Source organism: Camelus dromedarius, chromosome 1 (assembly GCF_036321535.1).
Source record: "Camelus dromedarius isolate mCamDro1 chromosome 1, mCamDro1.pat, whole genome shotgun sequence".
Taxonomy (NCBI): Eukaryota; Metazoa; Chordata; class Mammalia; order Artiodactyla; family Camelidae; genus Camelus; species Camelus dromedarius.
In genome coordinates this window covers 6,887,293-6,909,162 of record NC_087436.1, presented here as the reverse complement: position 1 = coordinate 6,909,162, position 21,870 = coordinate 6,887,293, and the positions used below count along the sequence as shown (strand labels likewise).

The 21,870-nt window shown below is 43.9% G+C and overlaps 1 protein-coding gene and 1 non-coding gene across 7 annotated transcripts in view; both read right to left on the bottom strand.

The window, feature by feature from the left end:
- RAPGEF2 (Rap guanine nucleotide exchange factor 2) overlaps nucleotides 1–14,680 on the bottom strand; it is a 219,872-nt gene extending 205,192 nt beyond the window's left edge. For all 6 annotated transcript variants that reach the window (XM_064486607.1, XM_064486656.1, XM_064486708.1 and 3 more), the window contains exon 1: nucleotides 14,548–14,680. In XM_064486607.1, the coding sequence (XP_064342677.1) occupies nucleotides 14,548–14,616 (69 nt within the window). In that variant the 5' untranslated portion in view covers nucleotides 14,617–14,680. The remainder of the gene's footprint in view (nucleotides 1–14,547) is intronic.
- Nucleotides 2,736–2,809, bottom strand: TRNAS-UGA (transfer RNA serine (anticodon UGA)). Its single transcript has one exon. It is a non-coding gene; the product is annotated as a tRNA-Ser (tRNA).
- Nucleotides 14,681–21,870: the final 7,190 nt, after the last annotated feature.

Below are 21,870 nucleotides of genomic sequence, written 5' to 3'. Positions count from 1 at the left end.
CCACAGACTCACAGAAAACCTAGAAAAAGGCCACAGTTACAAAAAAAAAAAAAAAAAAAGTCAGGCTGGAAAACATATGACAACAATCTATACAAAAATATGTCCTTCCTAGGAGCAAAACTGTACAACACAGAAAAACCCTGTTGGGTGAACTTTAACAGGTGAACAATAATAAATAATACACATTATACTCAGTGTCTTTAGGACTTTCTATGAAGAGTCAATAATGCTATTGAGGAACAGAATTTCTTTTCTCCTTTCCGAGTGTATTTGTGAAGAGCACCAGGAGATACTATATTAGGATGACTAAAAGTCCAGGTCCTCTTTGGATATACCCAGAAAGAACAAAATAATTGAAATGGGACAAGAGAGCTTTGCTTTTGCTGTGTTTAAGTAACAGAGAGACTAGGATGGGGTGTCTCTCTTCCACCTCATTTCCCTTTGGGTAAAGCTACCTCCTTGGGAAAATGATCAGACTTACAATTATAACAGACCTGTGAGATCCTTGAGCCCTGAAATCAGCTGGAAGTTCTCAGAAACGAGAGTCCAAGGCAAAGGACAAACCTGTTCTGTAAAGAGCCAGACAGTAAATGCTTCAGGCTTTGCAGGCCAGACTCAGGCTCTGGCATGAAGGCAGCCTCGGACAACACGGAAAGACTGAGCCCAGCTGTGTCCCAACAAAACTTCATACAAAACAGGCTAGGGGCTGAATGTGGCCCAGGGGCTACAGTCTGCTCATCCCAACCTAGGGGGTTAAATTTTCAACAGTTTGATGGCTCTGTCCCTGTCACACGGGGACATTCACCCAACTACTCTGGGTATTTATTTCCTCTACTCAGAAGTCCAAACTGGACAAGGGGTTTCAACATTTTTAGTGGTAAATCTCCTCTTTCTAATAAAAATGAAGGGTGGAGGCTAAGCTAGATTTCTAGGACTCCCCAGAGGCCCCGAGAAGCCTCCAGGTCTGTGAGACACTGAGGAAACCATTGGTCAGCTGATCCCGAAGGTTCCACTCAACGCCAAGAACCAGTGTTGGCCTCAGCATCACCTCAGGCACCATCAGAAGGTGAGGGAAGCAACCTGCGGATCCTGGGCCGTTCAGATTCCTGAGAAATCACACGATCTCCTCCCACAAAGAAGAGCAGCCTCATGACAATGTTAAAAATGACCAAAAGTACAGGGGAAAAGCAGAAGACAATGAAGTTAAAGCTAAATTCTAATCTATGTGTGTATATAATTAAGATGTCTTTTGCTACAAATTTGCAAAAATTTTACCCAGAACAAGTTTAATGACAGGTTACTTTTTTCTAAAGTTCTATATATAATCAATAAGTAAGGTTTCAGTGCAGCATATTTAATCTGTTTCTGAAATCACCTGTTAAGAAGTTAATACATTTGCTTATAAACCATTCTACAATTTAAAAATGGTCATTGTATCTATTAAAATGGGTCAAGGCTAGGATCTCTACTTAGTTACAGTCTGCAAGTTAGTTCCAAATATTAGAGTTTAATTTTATAAGTCTATCATTAATTTAAACTGTTGTCCCTGATGATAATCAAAATCTCAAATTAACAAAATTAAAAAAAAAAACAGATATTGCATAATATAACAAAGGTGTCACAGGATATCAGAGGAAGAATTTACACATATGTCTGTTAAATAACAGTGAAGCACGTAAATCACAGTTCAAAATCCCAGCACCAAGTGATTAAACTTACAGGCAGGTGACTGCCTGATACTCCATAAAAATAACTTTGTTCCACAAAAGTACACGTTTCTATAAGGAGGACTTGAACCAAAAGTTGCTGCCCCTTTCAGCTTTCACCCAATTCACTACTAACATAGAAGCATACAATTACTTTTTCCCCTGTACCTCAAATTCTTGGGAAAAACAAAGACCAAGCCATTAAACATTTGCTGGCTCCAGTTCTGTGCTGCAGAGCACACCAAGTCCTGGGCTTTAGACATGACTGGCAAGCCCCAGGCCAGCAGGCTCTCTAGTGAGGCTGGTGGACACAGAGCAAGTCAGTCCATTTTAAGTGAAACCAAGGCTCCAGCTTGGACTCCAAATTCAGGCATATACTACCTCCCAGTCCCCCACACACACACCCAAAACAATTAACTTATATTAAAAAAAAAAAAAAAGACTATTTTAAATTAAATCCCACTCTTTCCAATAACATTTCTAGCCATTAGCTTCTGACAGCAAACTGCTTAAATGACCTAACAACACATTAAGAGCAATTTATCTACATAAATCTGGAATGCGATCATAAAAAGCCCATAAACAAACACCACGGTTGCCCTAAGGCAGGGCATGGTGCGTACTTATCTAATATCAAAGCTAGTCTTGTACAATAGCCAAAAAGATTGCACTGTGTAGTGCAGGGAAATATATACAAGATGAAACCACCTTTCTTAAAGACAGAAGTTTGTAAGTATGAATCAACAAGTTATAGAAAACTCTATTCAAACAGCTGTTACAAACATTGTATACACAAACGTATATTTAGCTCTAAAAAGTGATTATTTAGCTTTTAGGAGGAATGACAAATTGAAAACTTCAAAGTCCCAGAAAAATGACAAAATATTACTACACATAGAAACTTCAGATCACAAAATTGGAGCACATTAAAAAGTTTTCAAAAAATAAGAGTAAATTTTTTTTTGTGGGGAGGGGGGTAAATTAGGTTTGCTTGTTTATTTATTTGTTTGTTTGTTTGTTTGTTTTTAGAGGAGGTACTGGGGATTGAACCCAGGACCTCATGCATTCAAGGCATGTGCTCTACCACTTGAGCTACACCCTCCCCCACAACAGAGTAATTTGAAACAAAAAGAATTGACTTAGAACATATAAATCTACATCTTACTTGAAATCAATACTTAAATCAATAGTCATCATGTAGAAATAATTATACTTAAAAGTTACATTCAGTGTTTTATTTATATCTATATATAAAATTCACCCACTGGTATTTTAACCTCTATTTTCAAAGAAGAGACTGTGCTTCAGAAAATTACTAATCATACATCTAATAAGTAAGCCAAGAAGTTGAATATGTTTATACATTATATATCTGTATTCATTTCTCCCTAACTGTGGCTAAAGGAATACAGCTGTGTAATACATTAAGACTTTCAAAGAGGTCTCCCGAGAATCACTGCATAAACTTAGGAAAACGATGTCTCCTATGCAAAGTAGGTTGGACAAATACTATCAACCGACAGCACTCATCCATCTTCATCTCCTTCTTTCCGGCCCTTCTGTAATATAGAGGCGGAAAAGGAAAATACTCAAACTGTCAGTCTCCTAGCAACTAGGAGGAGCCACGGACACAGCTCCGGCCAATTGCAAGTACCTGGAGAGGGTGTTCCTTCAAAATGAAAGGCAAACTCTTTCCAAGAAAAGCATTTTCCACCTCCTCCCTTCTCTCTTCTCCCCTGCTTGGTGGTGCAGCCACCACCTTGGGACTTGGAAAACTAAAATCACTTGCTAAGTAGAATGAACTGGTTTTCTTAGTGACAACATGACCATCTGCATTAACCCTGCACCGCCTAACTTTAGAGTTCTTACTGTGTGTGGAAAATGAGCCCACAGGTAAGCCTCTGTGTGTGCAGTTTCTGATAACCCGCAGACTAATGCAAGTCTAACTCAATCCAAGCCAGGAACCAAGTCTATCAAATGGATGTATATTACAAATCATTTTGGTGAATCAATCGTAAGACATGACTGATGAAAAATCATCTAAGGGAAAAATAAATACCAACTATTGAAAATAATAATACTAATAATAAAAAACGGTAAACACTCTAAAGACTGTTGAAGAACTTTAAAGCACACAAACATGTTTACTCTGGGAGGCTGATATTACCACACTCACCCATGGTAAAATTTTAGCAATCCTTGACAAAAACAGAACAATATGGTGAAGGAAAGGTAAATTTACTTATTCTGAGATTATGACCTTTCTATCTTTGCAACATTAAAATGTCCTTTCTTCTATGAAATGGGGTTAGTGGGGAACAAGTCTACATTCATCTTAACATGCTCACTTGGCAAAATAAACAGGTGGCAAACCAACATCGGCTCCCCAGAGTTCTGCGAAGCTTTAACAGCCCAGGAAATGCAAGGGTCTGAGCCCCACTAGCGTTAAGTGACCTGCCCAGGACCACAAAGCAGTTTGTGGTCTGGACATCAGGGTCCAGGCTCATAACCGCTATGTTAGATGAAGGAAACACACTAAATAAACTCACAATGACTACTGCATGAATACAATCAAAGACACAAATGTGTAGCTACGAAGGAAAACAGCCACCCCACCACATGCAAAGTGGGAACAAGGACTTTCAAAGGGAAATGATTCTACCATGTTGCCTCCCACAGAGTTCCCTCGAAGGGATGGAGATTTAAACCACACCAAGGAAAATGGAATCAAGACAGGAATTCTCACCCATTACGAGGTAGGTCTCAGATGACCTTAGGTTCAGAGAGTCGCATCTGGGAATACAGAACTTGGGGGTTTCTGCATACCCGGTCTGCCTCTGGAAGAAGTCTGTGATTCCCCAGTGGAAGGAGCAGGGAGGTCCTCAACGATGTTCCCCCTACAGCCAGCTCCTCGGTTTACTCCGGCTCTACCAAAGCCAGGGGCCCAACATGAACGAAGCCCAGAAAAGAACTGAAATGCACTTGAATTCTTCTTTACCTCAATTCTTGGCATCTTAGGCTACTGTATTTCAATTTTTTTTTTAACTTATGAGTTTTTCAAACTCATCTCTGGTTGTTTGGAAATGTATCAATTTAATCAAGCATTTTCTTAATCCAACAACTAAATCATGTATCTTGGATGGCCAAACATTTCTCACAACTCAATCAAGAATTTTCTAACAAATAGGAGTGTGCTTAAAAGAAAGCAGAGTTTGTAAGACTGCATAATGTAGCTTAGGGAAGAAATCAGAAACCTACTGCCTTGAAGGATTCCAACAGTTACATATAGAACAACTGGACGCATGTTAAACAGGGTTGGCCAACACCTACACACTTTCACAGGTTTTATTTTATAATATTGGAGTTGCTTCAAAGCCGGGCTGGCTGTTTCCTTTTTCACAGGTGCCCTCAGATGCAATTTGTTATCAAAAACATCAAACAGAAAAAATCTTATTAAAATATAGAAAATAAATGGTTTTATCTTTACAATTGAAAATAGTAAGGATCTTCCAGCTTTAACTTATTTGTAGTTATCTGAAACATCAGGGCCCATATTTTTCAATCCAATCTTCCGGCACCAACTTCAGTAACAGGGGAAAAATTTTAAAAGTACACAGTATACAAAAACAGCATGCATCCTCCAGGATTTACCACACACACACACAAAAAAAGGAAGGTAGGTGGCTAACGTGAGGGAGTGAGGGTTGGGGGAGACTGGCATTGTAACTGAAATGCAACAGCATATATGAGTATATATATATATATACACACACACACACACATATATATAAATATAAAACTAGTTCAAGGTAGAAATCTCTCTACAAATCTTTTTTTATATATATAAATTTTTAATTCTTTTTTTTCCTTTTTGGAGCCTGGTAGGAAAAGTGCAGAGGAAAGAACTGCACACACAGCCAGAAGGTACCATCCTCAGATGTAACAGTGCCTCTGACCAGCCCTCTTAAACACGCCCTTGCCATTCCCTTGTCTCCCTCCCACCCCCTCACTCCTACCAAAAGTAACAATTTAAAGAATTTTTAAGTTCACAGGAAAGGAAAAGGAGGAGGGGGAACCTGTGGACTTGATTTCGCATAGACTGACCTCCTTCCACCACAACCACAATTTCCTTTCTGCAGTGCTTAATGTGCATGTTGTATTTTACCTCCTACACACTTTTTCTTACAACAAAAACTCTAATTTACTTACACTCAAGATCATGAAACATTCACAACTGGTAAAATACACTGCATCTTGTGAATATCTACAAAATCCAGATGGGAATAAGGGTTAAATAGTTAAAAGTTACTGTTTTAGCTCTTCTTGTCCATTGTTTAGAAGCTTGTGTGTGTATGTATTTTAAATTTCCTCTAATAGATTGCTTTAACCATGTCACTAATGGTCCAAGGTATACAAATATTTAGCTAAAAGGCACTGAGCTCTTCATTAAGATTAAAGATTAAATCATTAATCAGGAAAAAGATTTTTTTTTAATATCTTAATTTGGTAGCCCCTCTTCAGAGTCACAATAAAACCCTAAAAGCTATGTGGTTTTTTACTTTTAATTTTGAAAGTACTTTAGACTAAAAAAGTTATTTAAAACAATAGTTCAGAGATCCTATATATGCTTTATGCAGCTGCCCATAATTTATTATCTAAAACAAACACAGTAAAATTATCTATTCAAATTTCACCAGTTTTCCTAATAATTTGTTTTTGTTTTTTCTGGTCCAGGACTGAATCTAGGACCCACATCTCATCTGGTTATCCTGCATCCTTAGGCTCCTCCGATCTGGGACAACCTGGGCACTTCTGAGTACTGGCCATTTTGTGGACTGTCCTAAAATGTGAGTCTGTCTGGTGTTTCCTGCACTCAAACTGAAGGGTGTTGATGTGTCTGCCCATATAATTTCAATCACCTAGCGATCTGCTGTCTGCTGGTTTCTTTACTATCAAATTATTGATTTCCCCTTTATAACTAATTGATTAATCTCGTGGGGGAAGACACTTGGAGCCGATGGAAATATTCTGATGGATGCTATTTCTCATCAGACTCTCCCCCACTCATTTTGGCATCTACTGATCCTTGCTTGCAACAATTATGACTGGGATGTGTGCCTCCTGGTGATTTTCCATTTCCATCAGGCGTTCTACATTTTTTATTGGAATTCTACTGCAACAAAGAGCTGTCTCTTCTCCTCCATTTATTTATTTATTCGATGGTTTACTTACATTGGCATGAGCTCATGGATATTCTTCCCCTAGAGGTTATAATCCTTCTTTATTTTGTCGTTCAAATTGCCCCCTGGGCGACCTTCATAAATACAGTCATTAAACTTCCTTCTGAATTGTAATACTCCACTTCAGTTGGGGAAGATCAAGTAAATTCTTCGAATGAGGGGTCACTGATGGTAAGTCTGGCTTTACCACTTACATTGTGACCAAAAAACACTTTTCTATGGGGAAAAAAAAAACTATATATATTGAAATATATCAAATGTGCTGTACCCTCACAACTCTTGCTCATATAAGACCTTTACTCTTTATTATATATGTCATTATTGAATTTTCTAATCACTGTCACTAAGTCCACCTTACCCTGTACTGTGCCCATCCCCAAATATTTTTGGTATTTCAAGAACACAGCACAAACCACTTAGAGACAATCGGAGAAATCATTTTAGCCAAAAGGTAATGAGCCTTAATTACGCTGAGTGAAAAAAAAAAAAAAAAAAAAGCTGATCCAAAAGGTCAAACACTGTGATTGCACTTATACAACATTCTTGAAATGACAAAAGTATAGCAACGGAGAACAGGTGAGTCCTTGCCAGAGGGAGGGTTGGGGAGTGAGTGTGGTTATAAAAGGTAACAAGAGGCACTCCTGCGGTGGCGGAGTCCTGCATGTAGGTAGGCTGTATCACCGCCAGCATCCCGGTTGTGACACGACACTCCAGTTTTACAAGGTACCCGTAATGGGGAAAACGGGGTAAGGGGTACACAGGAGCTCTGCGTTAGTAATTACAACTGCACATGAATCTACAATTGTCTCAAACAAACAAAAAAAATTTTTTAAAGATAATGAATTTCAACTCTAGATTGAATATTCCGCAGGATAAGATAATCAGCACTGTGCCCCAGCCCCTCAGACCCACTGGCTGCTAGCTGGCTGCTGGGGAAGTTACTATCAGGCCTCCCGGGAGCAACCGGCTCACGGCTAACCTTTAGGGTCTCTCCTCCCCTGGTTAGCTTTTCTGTTGCGGAGGAACAAATACCACAGGCCAGGGAAGGACAGAAGGGGCCACGGGCCAATAAGGGTGGGCTGGTCAACTGAGCCACCAGCAGTGAACAGCATCCCGGCGTCAGTTCTCATCTCAAGTCATTTGGCTCATATTAAACAGCTGAGAAGTTCTAAACCTTCACAATCTACAACTTCCAATTCGTAGAAGGCAAGCCATGAGAACTGTAGTGGGAGGAAAGGGGGCGTTAGTTCCAATGACAAAACAAGGTTCTCGTTCAAGTCACACCAACTCCTTCAAAACACTTTTTATTGCTTAATGGGCATGAAAGCATAGAAATGGTGCCAAGAGAATTTAAAATGCAAGGACTAAACCTCCCGCTCCACAGAAGCTAACCCCCCACCATCACACCAATTGACTGAAGAAGTAAATACCTGAACACAGCAAGACACACACACACACACACACACACACACATATACAGAAATGGCACAGCAGTTCAGCAAGTGCTGGTTAATTAGCATGTGAGACCAGAGACGGTGGTGGTTGTTTTTTTTTTCCTGAAAAGATAAAAATCCTAACAGTGAATATAACGTGGCCATCAGCGCACTTCCCCCCACCCAGGCTGATATGATCACCGATAATGTGTTTTTACTCACTATATATATTCGAGCTCTGGCAAAGCTGCACAAGACCAATTATGTCTACTAAAAATTCCTTCTCCTTCCTAATTTCAATGTTAATTCATCTATCTAACCAAAAAATGGTGTGGGGAGGCGAGTAAGGAACTGTCCCCACAGACTTGCTACAATTGTCACCTTGGGCCAACTCAAGTCAACTGTAACCTTCAACTCAGGTGTTCCTCAACTCTTCCGAAGGATGGAACGTCTAGAAATCACATTACCATTACAGACATACAAAAATACTAACGTATTTAGCAGAATGATGTGATAAATTAGATACTGTGTATTAGATTCCAGAATGTACATGTAGAAGACATCAAAGTTTAAGGGAAAATAATGTGATTTTTTAAAAAATCTTAAAAATCAAGACAATTACATTCGACCGCTTGGGTTTTCTTCCTGGGAGCTGAGTGTCCGTCATTGTCATGTGCCACAAGCAGGCTGCACTGGCGTACACGTGTGCCCAGTGTGATACACGAGCAGCTGGTGGACACGTGCACACAGCGGACTCTACCTTGTCACTGGGGCTCCCAACCACCCAGCCCCGAAGGCCAGACCTCTACTCGCTATCCTCAGACCACAAGCGTCTACACCACATGCAGTCATTTTCCATCCACCTCTCATCCCTTGGGCTCCAGGTACCCTGAACAAAGGCCCACCTGTGTTTCCTCACAACCGCATGTGCTACCCAACATGACAATGGGTTTGTCTGGACTGTCCTTCATCTCCTCCTGTCCTCTGGCAGCGTGAGTTCCTGCTCCCCTAATGTGCAACACACACGCATGCCCTAAGACTTAACACGCCTCTCTTCAGTGTTGGCACGGGACTGCTGTCACAGCACTAATGAATCACATCCTACTCAAGGACACAACAGATTGGGGAGTGGCTTGAAGGACCGACGTCTCATTTCATCCATGAATTCCCAAGGCCTGCTAAATAACAGGCACTGCATTAAAACGCGATACCGTAAGAGCTCATGTTAGGCGCTGCACTCAGCGGTAAACGGACTTCCTTCCACTCAATCCACAAGATAACCTCAGAAAGCTATAATCTACATTTTACAGATGAGAAAACTGTTACCGGAAATGAGTGAGGGGAGGGCACGGCCCCTAAAATACAGATTATCAAGGAACTAACACCTGCGCCCATGTCCCCATACCTCTTTATGCTCGTCTCGATCAAAGTTAGTTGAGGTCATTCCAGCTCCCTTTCGCTCCCTATAAAACTTACAAAGTAAGTAACAAAGCTAAAGAAAGAGTAAGTTTTCAAATGAGTCAAGAAAACATACTCCACCTTTTTAAAAGGTTATTGTATCTGTATTTCAAATAGTTAATTTATGTCTGAGGTATATACTCCTATTTATTTATGTAATATTACTATATTTGTGTGATTTGAATTTCAAACATCACCGAAGGCAGACTTTACTGTGATCATTTAACTCCCCCCAGAATCCACCTGCATAAACTTTTTTCAGGCCAGCTGTAATTTTTTTAGGAGGGTGAGTACAGCTCAGTGGTAGATCATATGCTTAGCATGCATGAGGTCCTGGGTTCAATCCCCAGTACCTCCATTTAAAAAAAAAAAGAAAGGAAAAACTCATTCACACATAGTAATTTTTTTATAAGAAAGAAACATTGTGAGTTTTCTTACAAAGCTATGAAGCAAAGAATCTCCGATTTCAAGAACAGAGCTTTGGGGAGATAGTGTATTGGCCACCCCCCACCCCTTCTTTTTAAATACTGAGACACAATAAATAAAATAAAGTGATAGGAGGTTACAGACAGTTTTGTTTTTATTTTATGTCCTACTCGAGAGGAAAAAACTGCAATGAGTTGGCAACCAGGTAGTCCTCTTCCTTTTTTTAATTTTTTGAGTGTTCTGTGAAATCTGAAGGGCTCTGTTAAGCCAGCCTCCACACAGCACTGCAGCTGGAGAGATTCACTCTGAACCTCGGCCAAGCTATGCAAAGCTAATTATGGAACTGTTAATTAATAAATGTTTAAAAGGTTATTTGAAGGCAACTAAGTTTCCACCAACATTGCAAAGGAGTGTTAATAATTTTTATCATAAATTTAAGTCCTCACATGTTCAAAGTCTCATGCTAATAGAGTTTGAAAAAAAATTTTTTTCACTAATAAGTGTGCATTTTTTTAACCTACAAATTCAGATTATCATTGTTATGAAACCTAAATGCTTGTAGCCAAACAGGCATTACTTTGTGAGACACGCTTTCCAAAATTGCACCCAGATTATTCAGTTGTGTTTTATGAACAAAAACTACTTAAGAAAAAAATATTTATTACTAGAGCCCCAAAATGAGCCAAAGTACAAAGTATAAACTGTCAAAATATGAAACTGCTCAAAAATAATGATAAAAAAGAAATGGAAATTTTTACTGTAATAGACACAATTCTTCCATTAGATTTGAAAGTTAAATTTTCACCAGAGTTACTCTTTTGTGCAGATTCTCATAATTTAAAGTTCTCTGGGCTAAAGGTACTTTTTCAGCCCTCTGGTTATGATTCAAGATGTACTGTACTGAGTGACTTTACAAAGAATTAAGTCTTGTGCTGTTATGAGCTCTCCCATGACAAATTTATGAATTAGTGACTAAATCAAAAGGTGTAATAGCCAAAAAAAAAAAAAGAAAAAGTTTTCCAATAGTGAAGAACAAAGTTAACAAATTATTAACTAGGAAGGGACGAGGTGGGAGGTGTTTTACACAAGCCATTTTAAAAAGTAACTTTTACAACTAGCTAAAAACACATCATGTTAGATCTTAAAAGTAGAAGAAACAATTCTGCAATAGATGTTTCACCTGAAAAACTAAAAACGGGCGATTAAACACTCTACATAAGCAATCTGAAAGGGTTTGAACTCAAGAAGTTAATAAAATGGTTTAGACAAATCATTTTATTGTTTAAAGCCTTGGGGGGGGGAAGCTGTTTATAATTTATTTACATCTTTTACTTCACTAAATTGCGTAGGTGACCAAGCTTCCCATTTAAGTGATTAAAGACAGAAACCCAAATAGTTTATTTAATAAAGCAATTACTTAAGAGTCCTGTTTTTCAACAGAGGTGCACTGAAATACATCAACAGAACATTTAGTGTTCCTTATTTTCCAGGAGGTTTGTTATCAGGAATACAGTGCCCACTGACTAGAACTTAACCACTTTTCAGACACACAATATGGGACACACATTGCATCAAAGACGGCTTTCTTCCTCCTCCCCGAGGATCAGGTGAGTGACAGCCCCTTAAAGCTGAATATGTGAGATCTGCCTAAAACTTCGGGTGACAATTTTTGTTGTTGTTTCTCCTTACTATTCCCTGTCTAGTGACATACCTAAATAAATGGGAAAATGGGTTCCCACTGGGCATGAAAAGCTCCCTAATTTTATAATAGTTTTCCAAGTCCCTGTGTTTACAGAGCCTCTCCTCACCCCCAGATTCTCTTCCAGCTAACTCCTTAGGTTACACCAGCGACATCACGAATACTTCTAGACAGTTGACTGACCTAGTACAAAAGTATGTCTTCACAGTTTGGGAGAGAAACTGGGTTGGTGGGGTTGAAAAAAAAAAAAAAGAAAAAGAATTCAACAACAACACCACAAAAATCAATTTTCCTCTCTTTTTTTAAAGTACCTTTCTTCTGCCTGTCGTGAGAATCACACAAACTCCTCTACCAAGGCTATTCTGAGAAACAGAAGCACAACAGCAAAACTTTCCTAATTCATATCCTTCTGTTCGTATCAAGTTTATATAAGTTTGCTTTTCTATTACAAAATCCTAACTCGAGCACCCATGAGAAAAGATAGTACAGAAAAACTTCCAGCTTTTGCCTTCACAAAGCACTCAGTATCAAAAGCACCTTGTACCAAAACATTTTTTACTTTTGAGCAAATTTCAAACTTTTAGAAGATTAACAAGCCAGTAAAGATGGAAAACACATTTCAACTACATTTCACATTTCCAACTACTTTCTCTCTTTAAAATAATAATAAGTAATCACCAAGTGAGCGTCAAAGTTAGCAATATGGACACTTAAGAATGTTCAAAACGTTTGGTAAGTTTCCCTGCGTTTACTTTTTCTATGAAGGTGTGGTGGGGGGAACATATTGTTTTCAGATGGTCCCTGAAGCTTTCACGTTGTGGGGTTAGTAGTCACTGGCCAAGCTCTATGCTGGGCCGGTTTTTACTCCATTCTCCACAACTGGCACGGGAACAGGAACGTTTAACAGTTCACTTCTCGGGCACAATCCACCCGCTGTCACAGTGGAGGTTTTGTCTTCCAGTTTTGTTTGGTGACCCACCCCCTCAACTTTCCACCCACCTGATAGTAGGTTTCACGTCACTGCTATTCTAATCAGCCAGCCAAAGACACCACTTCGCCTCTAATTTCCACGAAAGGCCTCTGACATCATTTTCTGACCAGCCTGGCTAGGTTCTAATATTCTCAGCATGTATGATTTCACTTGGCACTTCAAACACTGGAAGGTATTGAAATATTTCGCTGAAATTTGCTTTTCCACCACACTGTGACCGGGAACGTGCATTTTCAGATACACAAGACTGATTCCACTGACAAGTGTAAAACAAACAGCAGATGAAGAAGGCACAGCAGAGGAAGGGCAACAAGGTCAAAACAGGACATTCTTTGTTTTTGACAAAACAATACTGCAGAAGAGGAATTTTCTGGAGTCACTGTGAAATGAATTTTCTTGTAAAACTATCACCCATCTTCCACACGTTTGGTAAATATGTGCAATCTACCCATCATCCCCAGATGTGATGGCTCTGCCAGAAAAAAAAATCAAGAATCAAAAACGGTACCAGGTGCCACTCCTGGGCCTTGTCCAAAGACAGACAGTGGAAGATGCTATGTTATTCTGTTCTCCCTGCATTAAATAATAACAATCAACGTCAGAGAAGCAGAGCATTTGGATGTGAACAGATGGCATCTAACACCTAACAAGCAAAGCAACTCTTTCAAGCACTAGATCCTAAATGTCTGATGGTCCCAAGGATCAGGAGGGCTTATTTGTCTTAAGACGGTTGGCAGCGGGATGCCCTGGAGTCACTATCCCCACGCTTAGGAACGTGCGTCATTATCCAGTCAGCCACTAAAAGCAAAAAAGTAAAATAAAATAAAACCACCACATTTTTATAAAATTTCCCCCTCTCAAGTCCAACTTCAGACGATCAAATCCAAAACCATCAGCAATTCCTCCACTTCGAGCAAGAGAAAAAATAAGCCTGAAGGTAAACGAACGCTTAAAACTAACAAACTTATCTAATTTTGACGGGGTTGTGCAACAGCGAAAAGAACCCGCAGGGTGCCCTTCCCGGGGGTGTATCTGAATCTGCTCTGCAGTTGTCTGCGATTGAAACTAAACCCAAGAACCGAGCGGTTCAACTTTTCCCCCTCTTCGTTAGAAAGCAGCAGCCCTTTCTCCAAAAAGCAAAATAGCAAATATACCAACATCTCAACGCTGTATGCCGAAGACCACCACGGCTCTGTCTTTGGTAGAAGCCCTGCAAGTTTCCTCCTCTACCTCTGCAGACACCAGGGAACTCTGGAAGGTGGACGGGGCCGCAAGCACTGGGAAGGGAGCCTGCGACCAGGCTGGCAGGAGGGGCCGGCCAGGGGAGGTGACCACCCTCTCCCCACCAGAGACTCACAGGCCCGACGCGCGGCTAGAATTGGGGATGCTCGAAGGAGACTTTTCTCCTCCGCGGTGGGAAGGTCAGCTGCGGCGAAAAGAAGATCCCAGAGAGGGGACCGTAAGGACAGGATGGACAGGGGAGAAGACGCCGCGATGGGATGCCATAGGAAGTTGGGCTCCTGATGAGAAGCGGGCGCGCGGGGCGCACCGCGCTGGGGGGGGGGGGGGAGGGCGCGGCCAGCGCGGGGCTCACCTGGGGGGTCCTCTCGGCCGGGTTCTTCATCACCGCCTGGCGGAAGCTGTTATCCACGTAGGACGCCATCTCCCCCCGCGGCCCGGGCCGGGGCCGCTTCGCGCCCTCGGCCGCCTCCTCCCGGCCCAGCGCGCCGCCGCCGCCGCCGCCGCCTCCGCCCTGCGCGCTCCGCCCGCCCGCCTCGGGCCAACCAGCCAAACCGCGGCGGCGGCGGCGGCGGCGGCGGCGGCGGCGGCGGCGGGGCGGGTGGGGGCAGGGGGCCCGGGGACGGTGCGGCGAGGCGGGGGGCGCGCGAGGCCGCGCAGCCCCGGCCCCGCGGCCGAGGGTCCCAGCAGCGCCCGGCGCTCCCCGCTTCCTCTGCGCCGCTCAGCCGGGCAAGCGCCCTCCGGGCTCGGGCTCGACACGCCTCCCCGGCTCCCCTCGGGGCAGGCGGCGGCTCCTCCCGGCCCCGGCGGGCCTGAGCTATTTTTAGGGAGCTTCGAGCGACGGAGAGGGGGAGGCTGCGGGCGCTCGGGCCTCCTTGCCCTCTTCTCGGGGCTCCGGGCGGTACTCGGGCGCCGCGGCCGCCGTCGGAGGACGCTCAGGTCCGGGCGCTGCCCAGCCGCGGGGCCTCGGCCGCCGTCCGCGCCGCGCCGGTGCTCCGTCTACTGCGCTCCGCCGCGCCGCCCGACTGCTGCTGCATCCCCGCGGGCCGCCCCGCCGCCGCTCCGACCGCTGCCGTGCGCCCCGCCGCCGCCTCCCGCCATGGGCACGCTCGGAGCGGCCAGCGCGCCGCCGGGCTGCGCCCGCAGCCCGGTCGCTCTCGGCAACTTTGTTCCCGGTCTGCGCGGGGCGTGGGAGGGAAGGGGCCGCGGGCGGCCGGCTCCGGACTCCCAGCAGCGGGCGTCGCGCACAGCCCCCCGGAGAGTGTTTGGGAAGCGGCGACTCCCCTCCTCTTCCCCGCCTCTTCCTCCTCCTGCGCCTCGGCGGCCGCCCCGCCGCTCCTCAGGGAGGAAGCGGCCTCCGGGGCCGGTCGCTTTGTGCTGCAACCATGGTGAAGGGTGAGTGACAGGCCAGCGGCCAGTCGGCGCGCGCCGCGTCGGCGGGGGCGGGGCGTCCCGGGGCCGGTCCCCACCCCCGGCGCCCCCCCCCACCTCCGCGCCCGCCCGCCCGCCGGCCGCGCCCCGGGCTCCGGGGCCGTACCTTCCGCGGCGGCGCCCAGGTGAGCCGCGAGCCAGGGCCGTCGAGGAGGGTTGCAGCGCCCCCGGCCGGAGCGGCTGGGGCCCCGCACCGCCTGGCCTGGAGGAGGCGGCATCCTGGCGCCCGGGCGGAAGGCGCAGGGCTCTCCGCTCCCCGCTCCCCACCCCTTCCCCAGCGCGCGCCGCGCCCCCTGCCCACAGCCCACTCCGGGCCCCGGGGGACCCTGCAGCGTCGCGTCGCCTCGCCTCGCCAGACTCCTCCTGGCGCCAGGCCTCGGCCGCTGGGTCTGCAAGTTGACCCGGAACAGAGGTCCGGCCCGCAGCTTGGGCCGCCCTGGGCATTCTTTTGGAACCCAGGGTGGGTCCTAAGATGCTTCAGAGGCGAGAAATCCTCTAAGGATGGATTTTGCCTATTTGTAACTTGCTGCAGGGAAAACATTCCTCTCCTGCGTTCCGTGCACATCCGGCACCTCCAGACACTTAAATGAGCACGAAACGAAGGAGATGGAAACGTGCCAGTTTCAACACTAGACCAAATACCACCCTTGGACAGGCAGATAGTCCAGATTTAAAGGTGGTCGGTCTTCTGCGCGAGACCTGGACAGCAAGTTCTGTGACATCATCAGAAACACTGGCAGATGTGGTTTCGCGTTGGGCATAACAAACCTCCAGACCCCACATCCAAGCTGGACTCACGTGGTGCGGGGAACGCTGGGACGTAGCCCTTTAAAATGTCACTGCTCCTCCCACTCCCTCTCTGAGCCAGGTCGAGGTGTGTAAGGACAGCCAAGCAGCGGGAACCGCTCTTGTGTTCTGGTCCTAGGGGCTTACTTTTATCTGCTTCCCCTTGCCCCATCTCCAACAACTTCATGTTTGTTGTCTGTATCCAGCCATACTTAGGGGAGGATTGTTACTTGTATGACCTACTACATGGAACTTTTTTCAAATTTCCGAACATACTTTTTCAACATCTAGTTTGGTTTAAACACTTGGGATAGGTTATGAACAATGATTTTACAGTCTGCAAATCACCTGTATTAAACAAAGTGTGTGGCTTCCACAAGACAGGACTGTCCCTGCCCAAACTTGTGAAACTGAATCTGAGTTACAGATTGTATCTATCTCTAGACCCTTTCTATTACCCTTGCTCATACTGCTTCCCAGTATTTCTCTTGCATCCTTTAGCTGAGGCCCAGCATCAAATTCTTGATGGCGTAGACCATCACCTTGAAAGCAAAGGAGCATGGGTATCATTACAGCTCTGCGTAGAGAGAGAAGGAAAATCAAATCCAACGAAGTGAGAAAATATACCTGACATCTCCGTCTGGTGTCTGGTAAACACCTCAGAATTAACATGTGCAGACCAGGCTCCAGATCTCCTGCCCCAAACGTGTGCCACACACAGCCTTCCCCATTCAAATAAATGTCATCTACACCTCATCACCCCTTGACCAAGTGAAAAACCTTGGCATCTTTTCTTGGCTCTTTCTTGTCTCTTACACCCCACAAGTTTTCAGTAAATTTGTCAGCTCAACCTTTAAAGTACCATAGCTGGAATCTAACCTCTGACCACCACCTCTACTGCCATGACCCTGGTCCAAGTGGGCATCCTCTTTTGCTTGCACTTTGCAATAACCACCTCCCTGGCCTCCCTCTTCCTGCCCTTGACTCCAGTGGTCTACTTGGAACACAGCAGCCACAGTGAGTCTTTTCTCTCCAGCTGAAGTTACTCCTGTGCTTTAAAAAAAAAAAAAAATCCATTTGCTCTCCCATTTCATTGAAGGTAAAAGCCCAGGTCCTGATCATGGCCTAGAAGACCTATAGACCCGGTCCTCCCCGCACACCCCGCCTCTTGATCTCTCTGACCTCATCTCCTCCTTCTCTACTCCCTACTCATTTTCTGGGCCACACTGGCCTCCTTGCTGCTTCTGGAATAAGGAAGTAAACCCCAGTCTCATGGCCTTTCCCTCTGCAGTTCCTCTGCCAGCCCACCAAAAACCAAACCAAAACAAAACCCAGAATGTTGTTCCCTCCCCTCCTTCTATCTTGATTCAAACATCACTTTCCCTGTGACTCCACTCACCCTGGTTCTCCTTGTTTTCCTCATCACCATCTAACATAATAAAATAAATTTTTTACTTATTTATTTCTTGTTTGTTTCCCTTCACTATAATGTGAGCTTCTGAAGTCATTAGTCTTTGTTCCTTTTGTTCATTGCTACATCCCCCAAGGTGCTGTAAATGAATGGATGACTCCAGCATTCCCTTGTGTGTGCATGAGACTGTTACGTCTTCTTACTTCTGCCCCTGATGGGGGAGGGGAGGCAAGGAGAGAAACAACCTTTCCGAGCCTGTTTTCTGTTCTTTAAAAAGCAGAGAAAAATTGCATGCCCTGAAGATGTGTGAGGATCAGATACAGTGTGCACAAAGTGTCTTGCACAGTGCTGGAACTGTAGTGTGTGCTCAGCAAATGGGAGTTATTTTTAAGATCGTTCTCATCATCCCAACCCTTTGAGGTTAATGGAACAGTTACTATCATCCTGTTTACAGATGAGGAGACTTGAGACTAAAATAGGCTACCTGACTTGCCCTAGTTCCAAGCCTGCCTTGCAGTTTGGAAGGGTCTGGGGCAAGCCGTCGTAGAACCCATCATAAATTATTGAAACTAGAAATGAACTAGAACACGGTGCTGCAGGAGGAACTGCTTGCTTCTGGTGTGAAACTCACACCCCATTTTCTTCCCATCTCCAATCCAATCCTTACCAGAAAAAGGCTCCCACACTTGAGGACACCCCAGCCCGAGCATCCAAACTACATCATACCTCTCACAAGAGCCATCACCTGCTGATTCCTCCAACCATGTTCCAGCTTTGGATGGTCAGGCCTGGAAGTGGCAAGGCAGTAAGTTCCAGGGTCCAGGGTGTTCAGAGAGCATGAAACTCCTTGTCCCAAGGGGAGGGTGAAGTCAGAGCCAGGCCCTCCAGAGCCTGGGCAGCAGGCAGGCACTCCTCACCCAGACATTCCAGCCAGAACATTGTGAATTGCACATGCAAACCCAGCTCTTTTTTTTTTTTTTTTTTTTTCTTTCTGAATGCCCTTCTGTGATACTGAATCGCACCAGTGACCTCAGGTGAGGGGTAATAACAATGTCTTATCCACCAACAGAATGACTCACTCCCTGTCAATTGCTAAGCTATCATTTAATTTCAATTAAAGTCAATTTTGCCACTGTTTATAATCTACTTATCTAAGTATGTCAGTAATGCTTATCACCGTTCAGTATCTAGGACACCTGATACCTGGCACGCATTGCTGTTTTATTAACATTTGACCATGAACATTTTGCTGTGTGTACCACGGATGACGGAATTAGACACAGATCTGCCAGCTTGCTGATTCGTCTAAACCAAACTGTGTGCATCAACCATAATCAAAGGAAGCCATCTATTGTGCTGCCTTATAAAGACAGGTATGAAAATGAGAGTTTCCTTGCACCGAATTATCTAGAAAATCATTAGGGGGTAGAAAGAGAGACAGAACACTGGGTGTTAAGTCTAGAAATTCATTTCAAGTTCTGCCCTTAATACCATCCTACCTGTAACTTTAAAAAGCCTTGATGATTCCAACAGTAAAATCGAATACATCTCTAAATATATCATGGAGGCTAGGTGTTTAGGGTCATCTTTTAAAGTGAATAAAATAACTTTCAAAAATTCTTAGGGGTCCAGCTATGGCACAAGGTTAGCAAGTGATACCTCTATATCTATTTATAGAAAGTCACTTTGTTCCAAAAAACACATGAACGTCTACTGTTCAATCAGAATAAATATTTATTGGGCGCTCTGTGCCAGGTACTGATCTCTGTGCTTCAAGTACCAATGATGGCTAAGACAAACGTGGTCCCTTTCCCAGCCTTGTGGGAGCTTGCTCTGTGTGCCAGGCACTTGCCTAATTTACTCACCTCACCTAGGAGAATGCCCGGATCCAGGAAGCTGCCCACTTCTGCTAAGACAAGGACTCCTCTGGTTACCATTTTCTCCAGTTGTTATAACCATCCGAAGGCAAGGTTTAGAGCTGAGAGAGGTTGAATTCTATTAAAGATATTCCACATAAACACCTGCCTCCCCTACACCCAGCAAACAATTTTTGTTTACATTGTCTGGCAGTTACTTAAATCTCAGGAGTCTGGAGATTGTAGCTTCGACACTGTATCAGTTTCACTGAGCTCACTCCACTAGGAAACATTGTATCTACCTGCATATAGCATTCCGGAGAGTCCCTGGTGGAGACTCCAGTTACTGAGTCCAGGGAGAAATACAGTGAGTTCATAGGAGAGAGCTCACGAAACAAGTTAGAGAGAAACTACCAAAAGCACAATTAGACTCAGACTGTTACGTCTGATTGGATAGGAATCACCATGAGTTCAGAGTTGAGGATGGTATCACATGAGTAAGAACGACCGTACTGGTGATGTCATGTAGATGTTCAGATATTTTGGAACTGATTCTATAAGAAGAAACCATTTTTGCCCTAATTTATCAATATTATGACCTTGGTTCTGCCTTGGACACAGAATTAAATAAAAATATAAATAGAGGATATTCAAGCTCACAAATAAAACTGTTCTCCTCACTTACAGGATTGTGTTCCTCACATTGACATAACCACTTTCTTCCGTTGGTTTGTCTGCATTTGAAATATTCGGCCAGTGGGAGAGCACAGCCTTCTTTATTTCCAGCTTGTGAGAAAGCTGGTGCTGGCATCTCTGAAAGGAAATGCGTTGTTAAACTTTTGATCCACCATCAATTCCTTCTATTGTTGCCCAGTGTTTGGCATTTATCTTTATGAATTGCCCTAAGGAACTGTAGTCCAAAATCAGTCTGTCAATTTTAAGGAAACCTCTAAAGGGTTTACATAAAATATGCAGATAAGGGGTTTTCTTTAAGCCGAAAAATAGGTAAAATGAAGGACTGTATTTCAAAACCTAACACTGTCAATGCAACCACACCCTCAATGAGTACTTAATGCGGGGATTTTAAAAGCCCATACTGGATATCTTGAATGCTTAAATTAAACATGCCAAGAGAGGAGAAAAAAAAAAACAAAAAAACCTTCCATTGCAAACATGCAAAGTTAACCCAGTGAGATAATTTTGTCGTAAGGGAACATTGTATAAAGTTGTATCTGGGCTTCTCCAGTTATGTTAAGGTGATTACATACAACTGAAATTACATCTACTAGCAAACTGGTACCCAGTGCAGAATTTGTAAATGTCTTCCAATGAAGAAGAGCCGTTCCAATCATTGCTAGCTCTGGTCCCCAACTGATATTCAAGGGTAAAGTAATTGTGCTATTACACAGCTGTCTGTAGAGGAAGGTCAACATCAGACAAGGTCATCAGAGCAAAAAAAAAAAAAAAAAAAAAAGTATTCTTGACCAGCTGTGACTTTTTAAATGCCAATACTAATAATCATTCAGAAGTCATGATTATTTAATATTCATTAAACCCAAGCCTAGTGCTAGGCATCGTGTGTACATAAACGAAGTGACTGTGCGCTGAGCTGACAAATCTAAATTGAGCAAAGGAAGTGAAGGGCAAACAAGGGCGTGGGAAACAGGCACTGAGGGCCTGTTTATAAAGGGAGGCTATCTCATTGTATCGTGTATTATTTTGCAACACAAAAATCTAAAGCAGAGCAGTCAGGAAGAAAGACACACTGCCTTTTGGGGGTTGAAGGAGGAAACCTTCAATAGGAAATGGCAGATGGGCACATCAGAGACCTCAGAGAGGAAAGCACAAGTAAATGGTGAAAAGAGAGAACCTCTGGACGTCGGCTGAGATCTGATGTGAGAACCAGGTAAAGATGATACATGAGACGTGACTCAGAACCTTCCGACCCCTTGGGAGACACACCACAGAGGTCCTGGCCATCTTCAGCAGTGCTCTTCTTATGCGAATATTGTACTCGTCACATAAGATACCCAGGACCAGTGGTAAGTGCTGGTAAGACATTTAAAACAGAGGTCAGTCCCACCTTATGCTTACCTCATCTACAAGGAATGAACCTGTGGCATCATAGCTGTCTATAAGAATCCAGAGATAATTAAATCAGGATAAAGACCAGCATAAACCCACAGAACTCCAC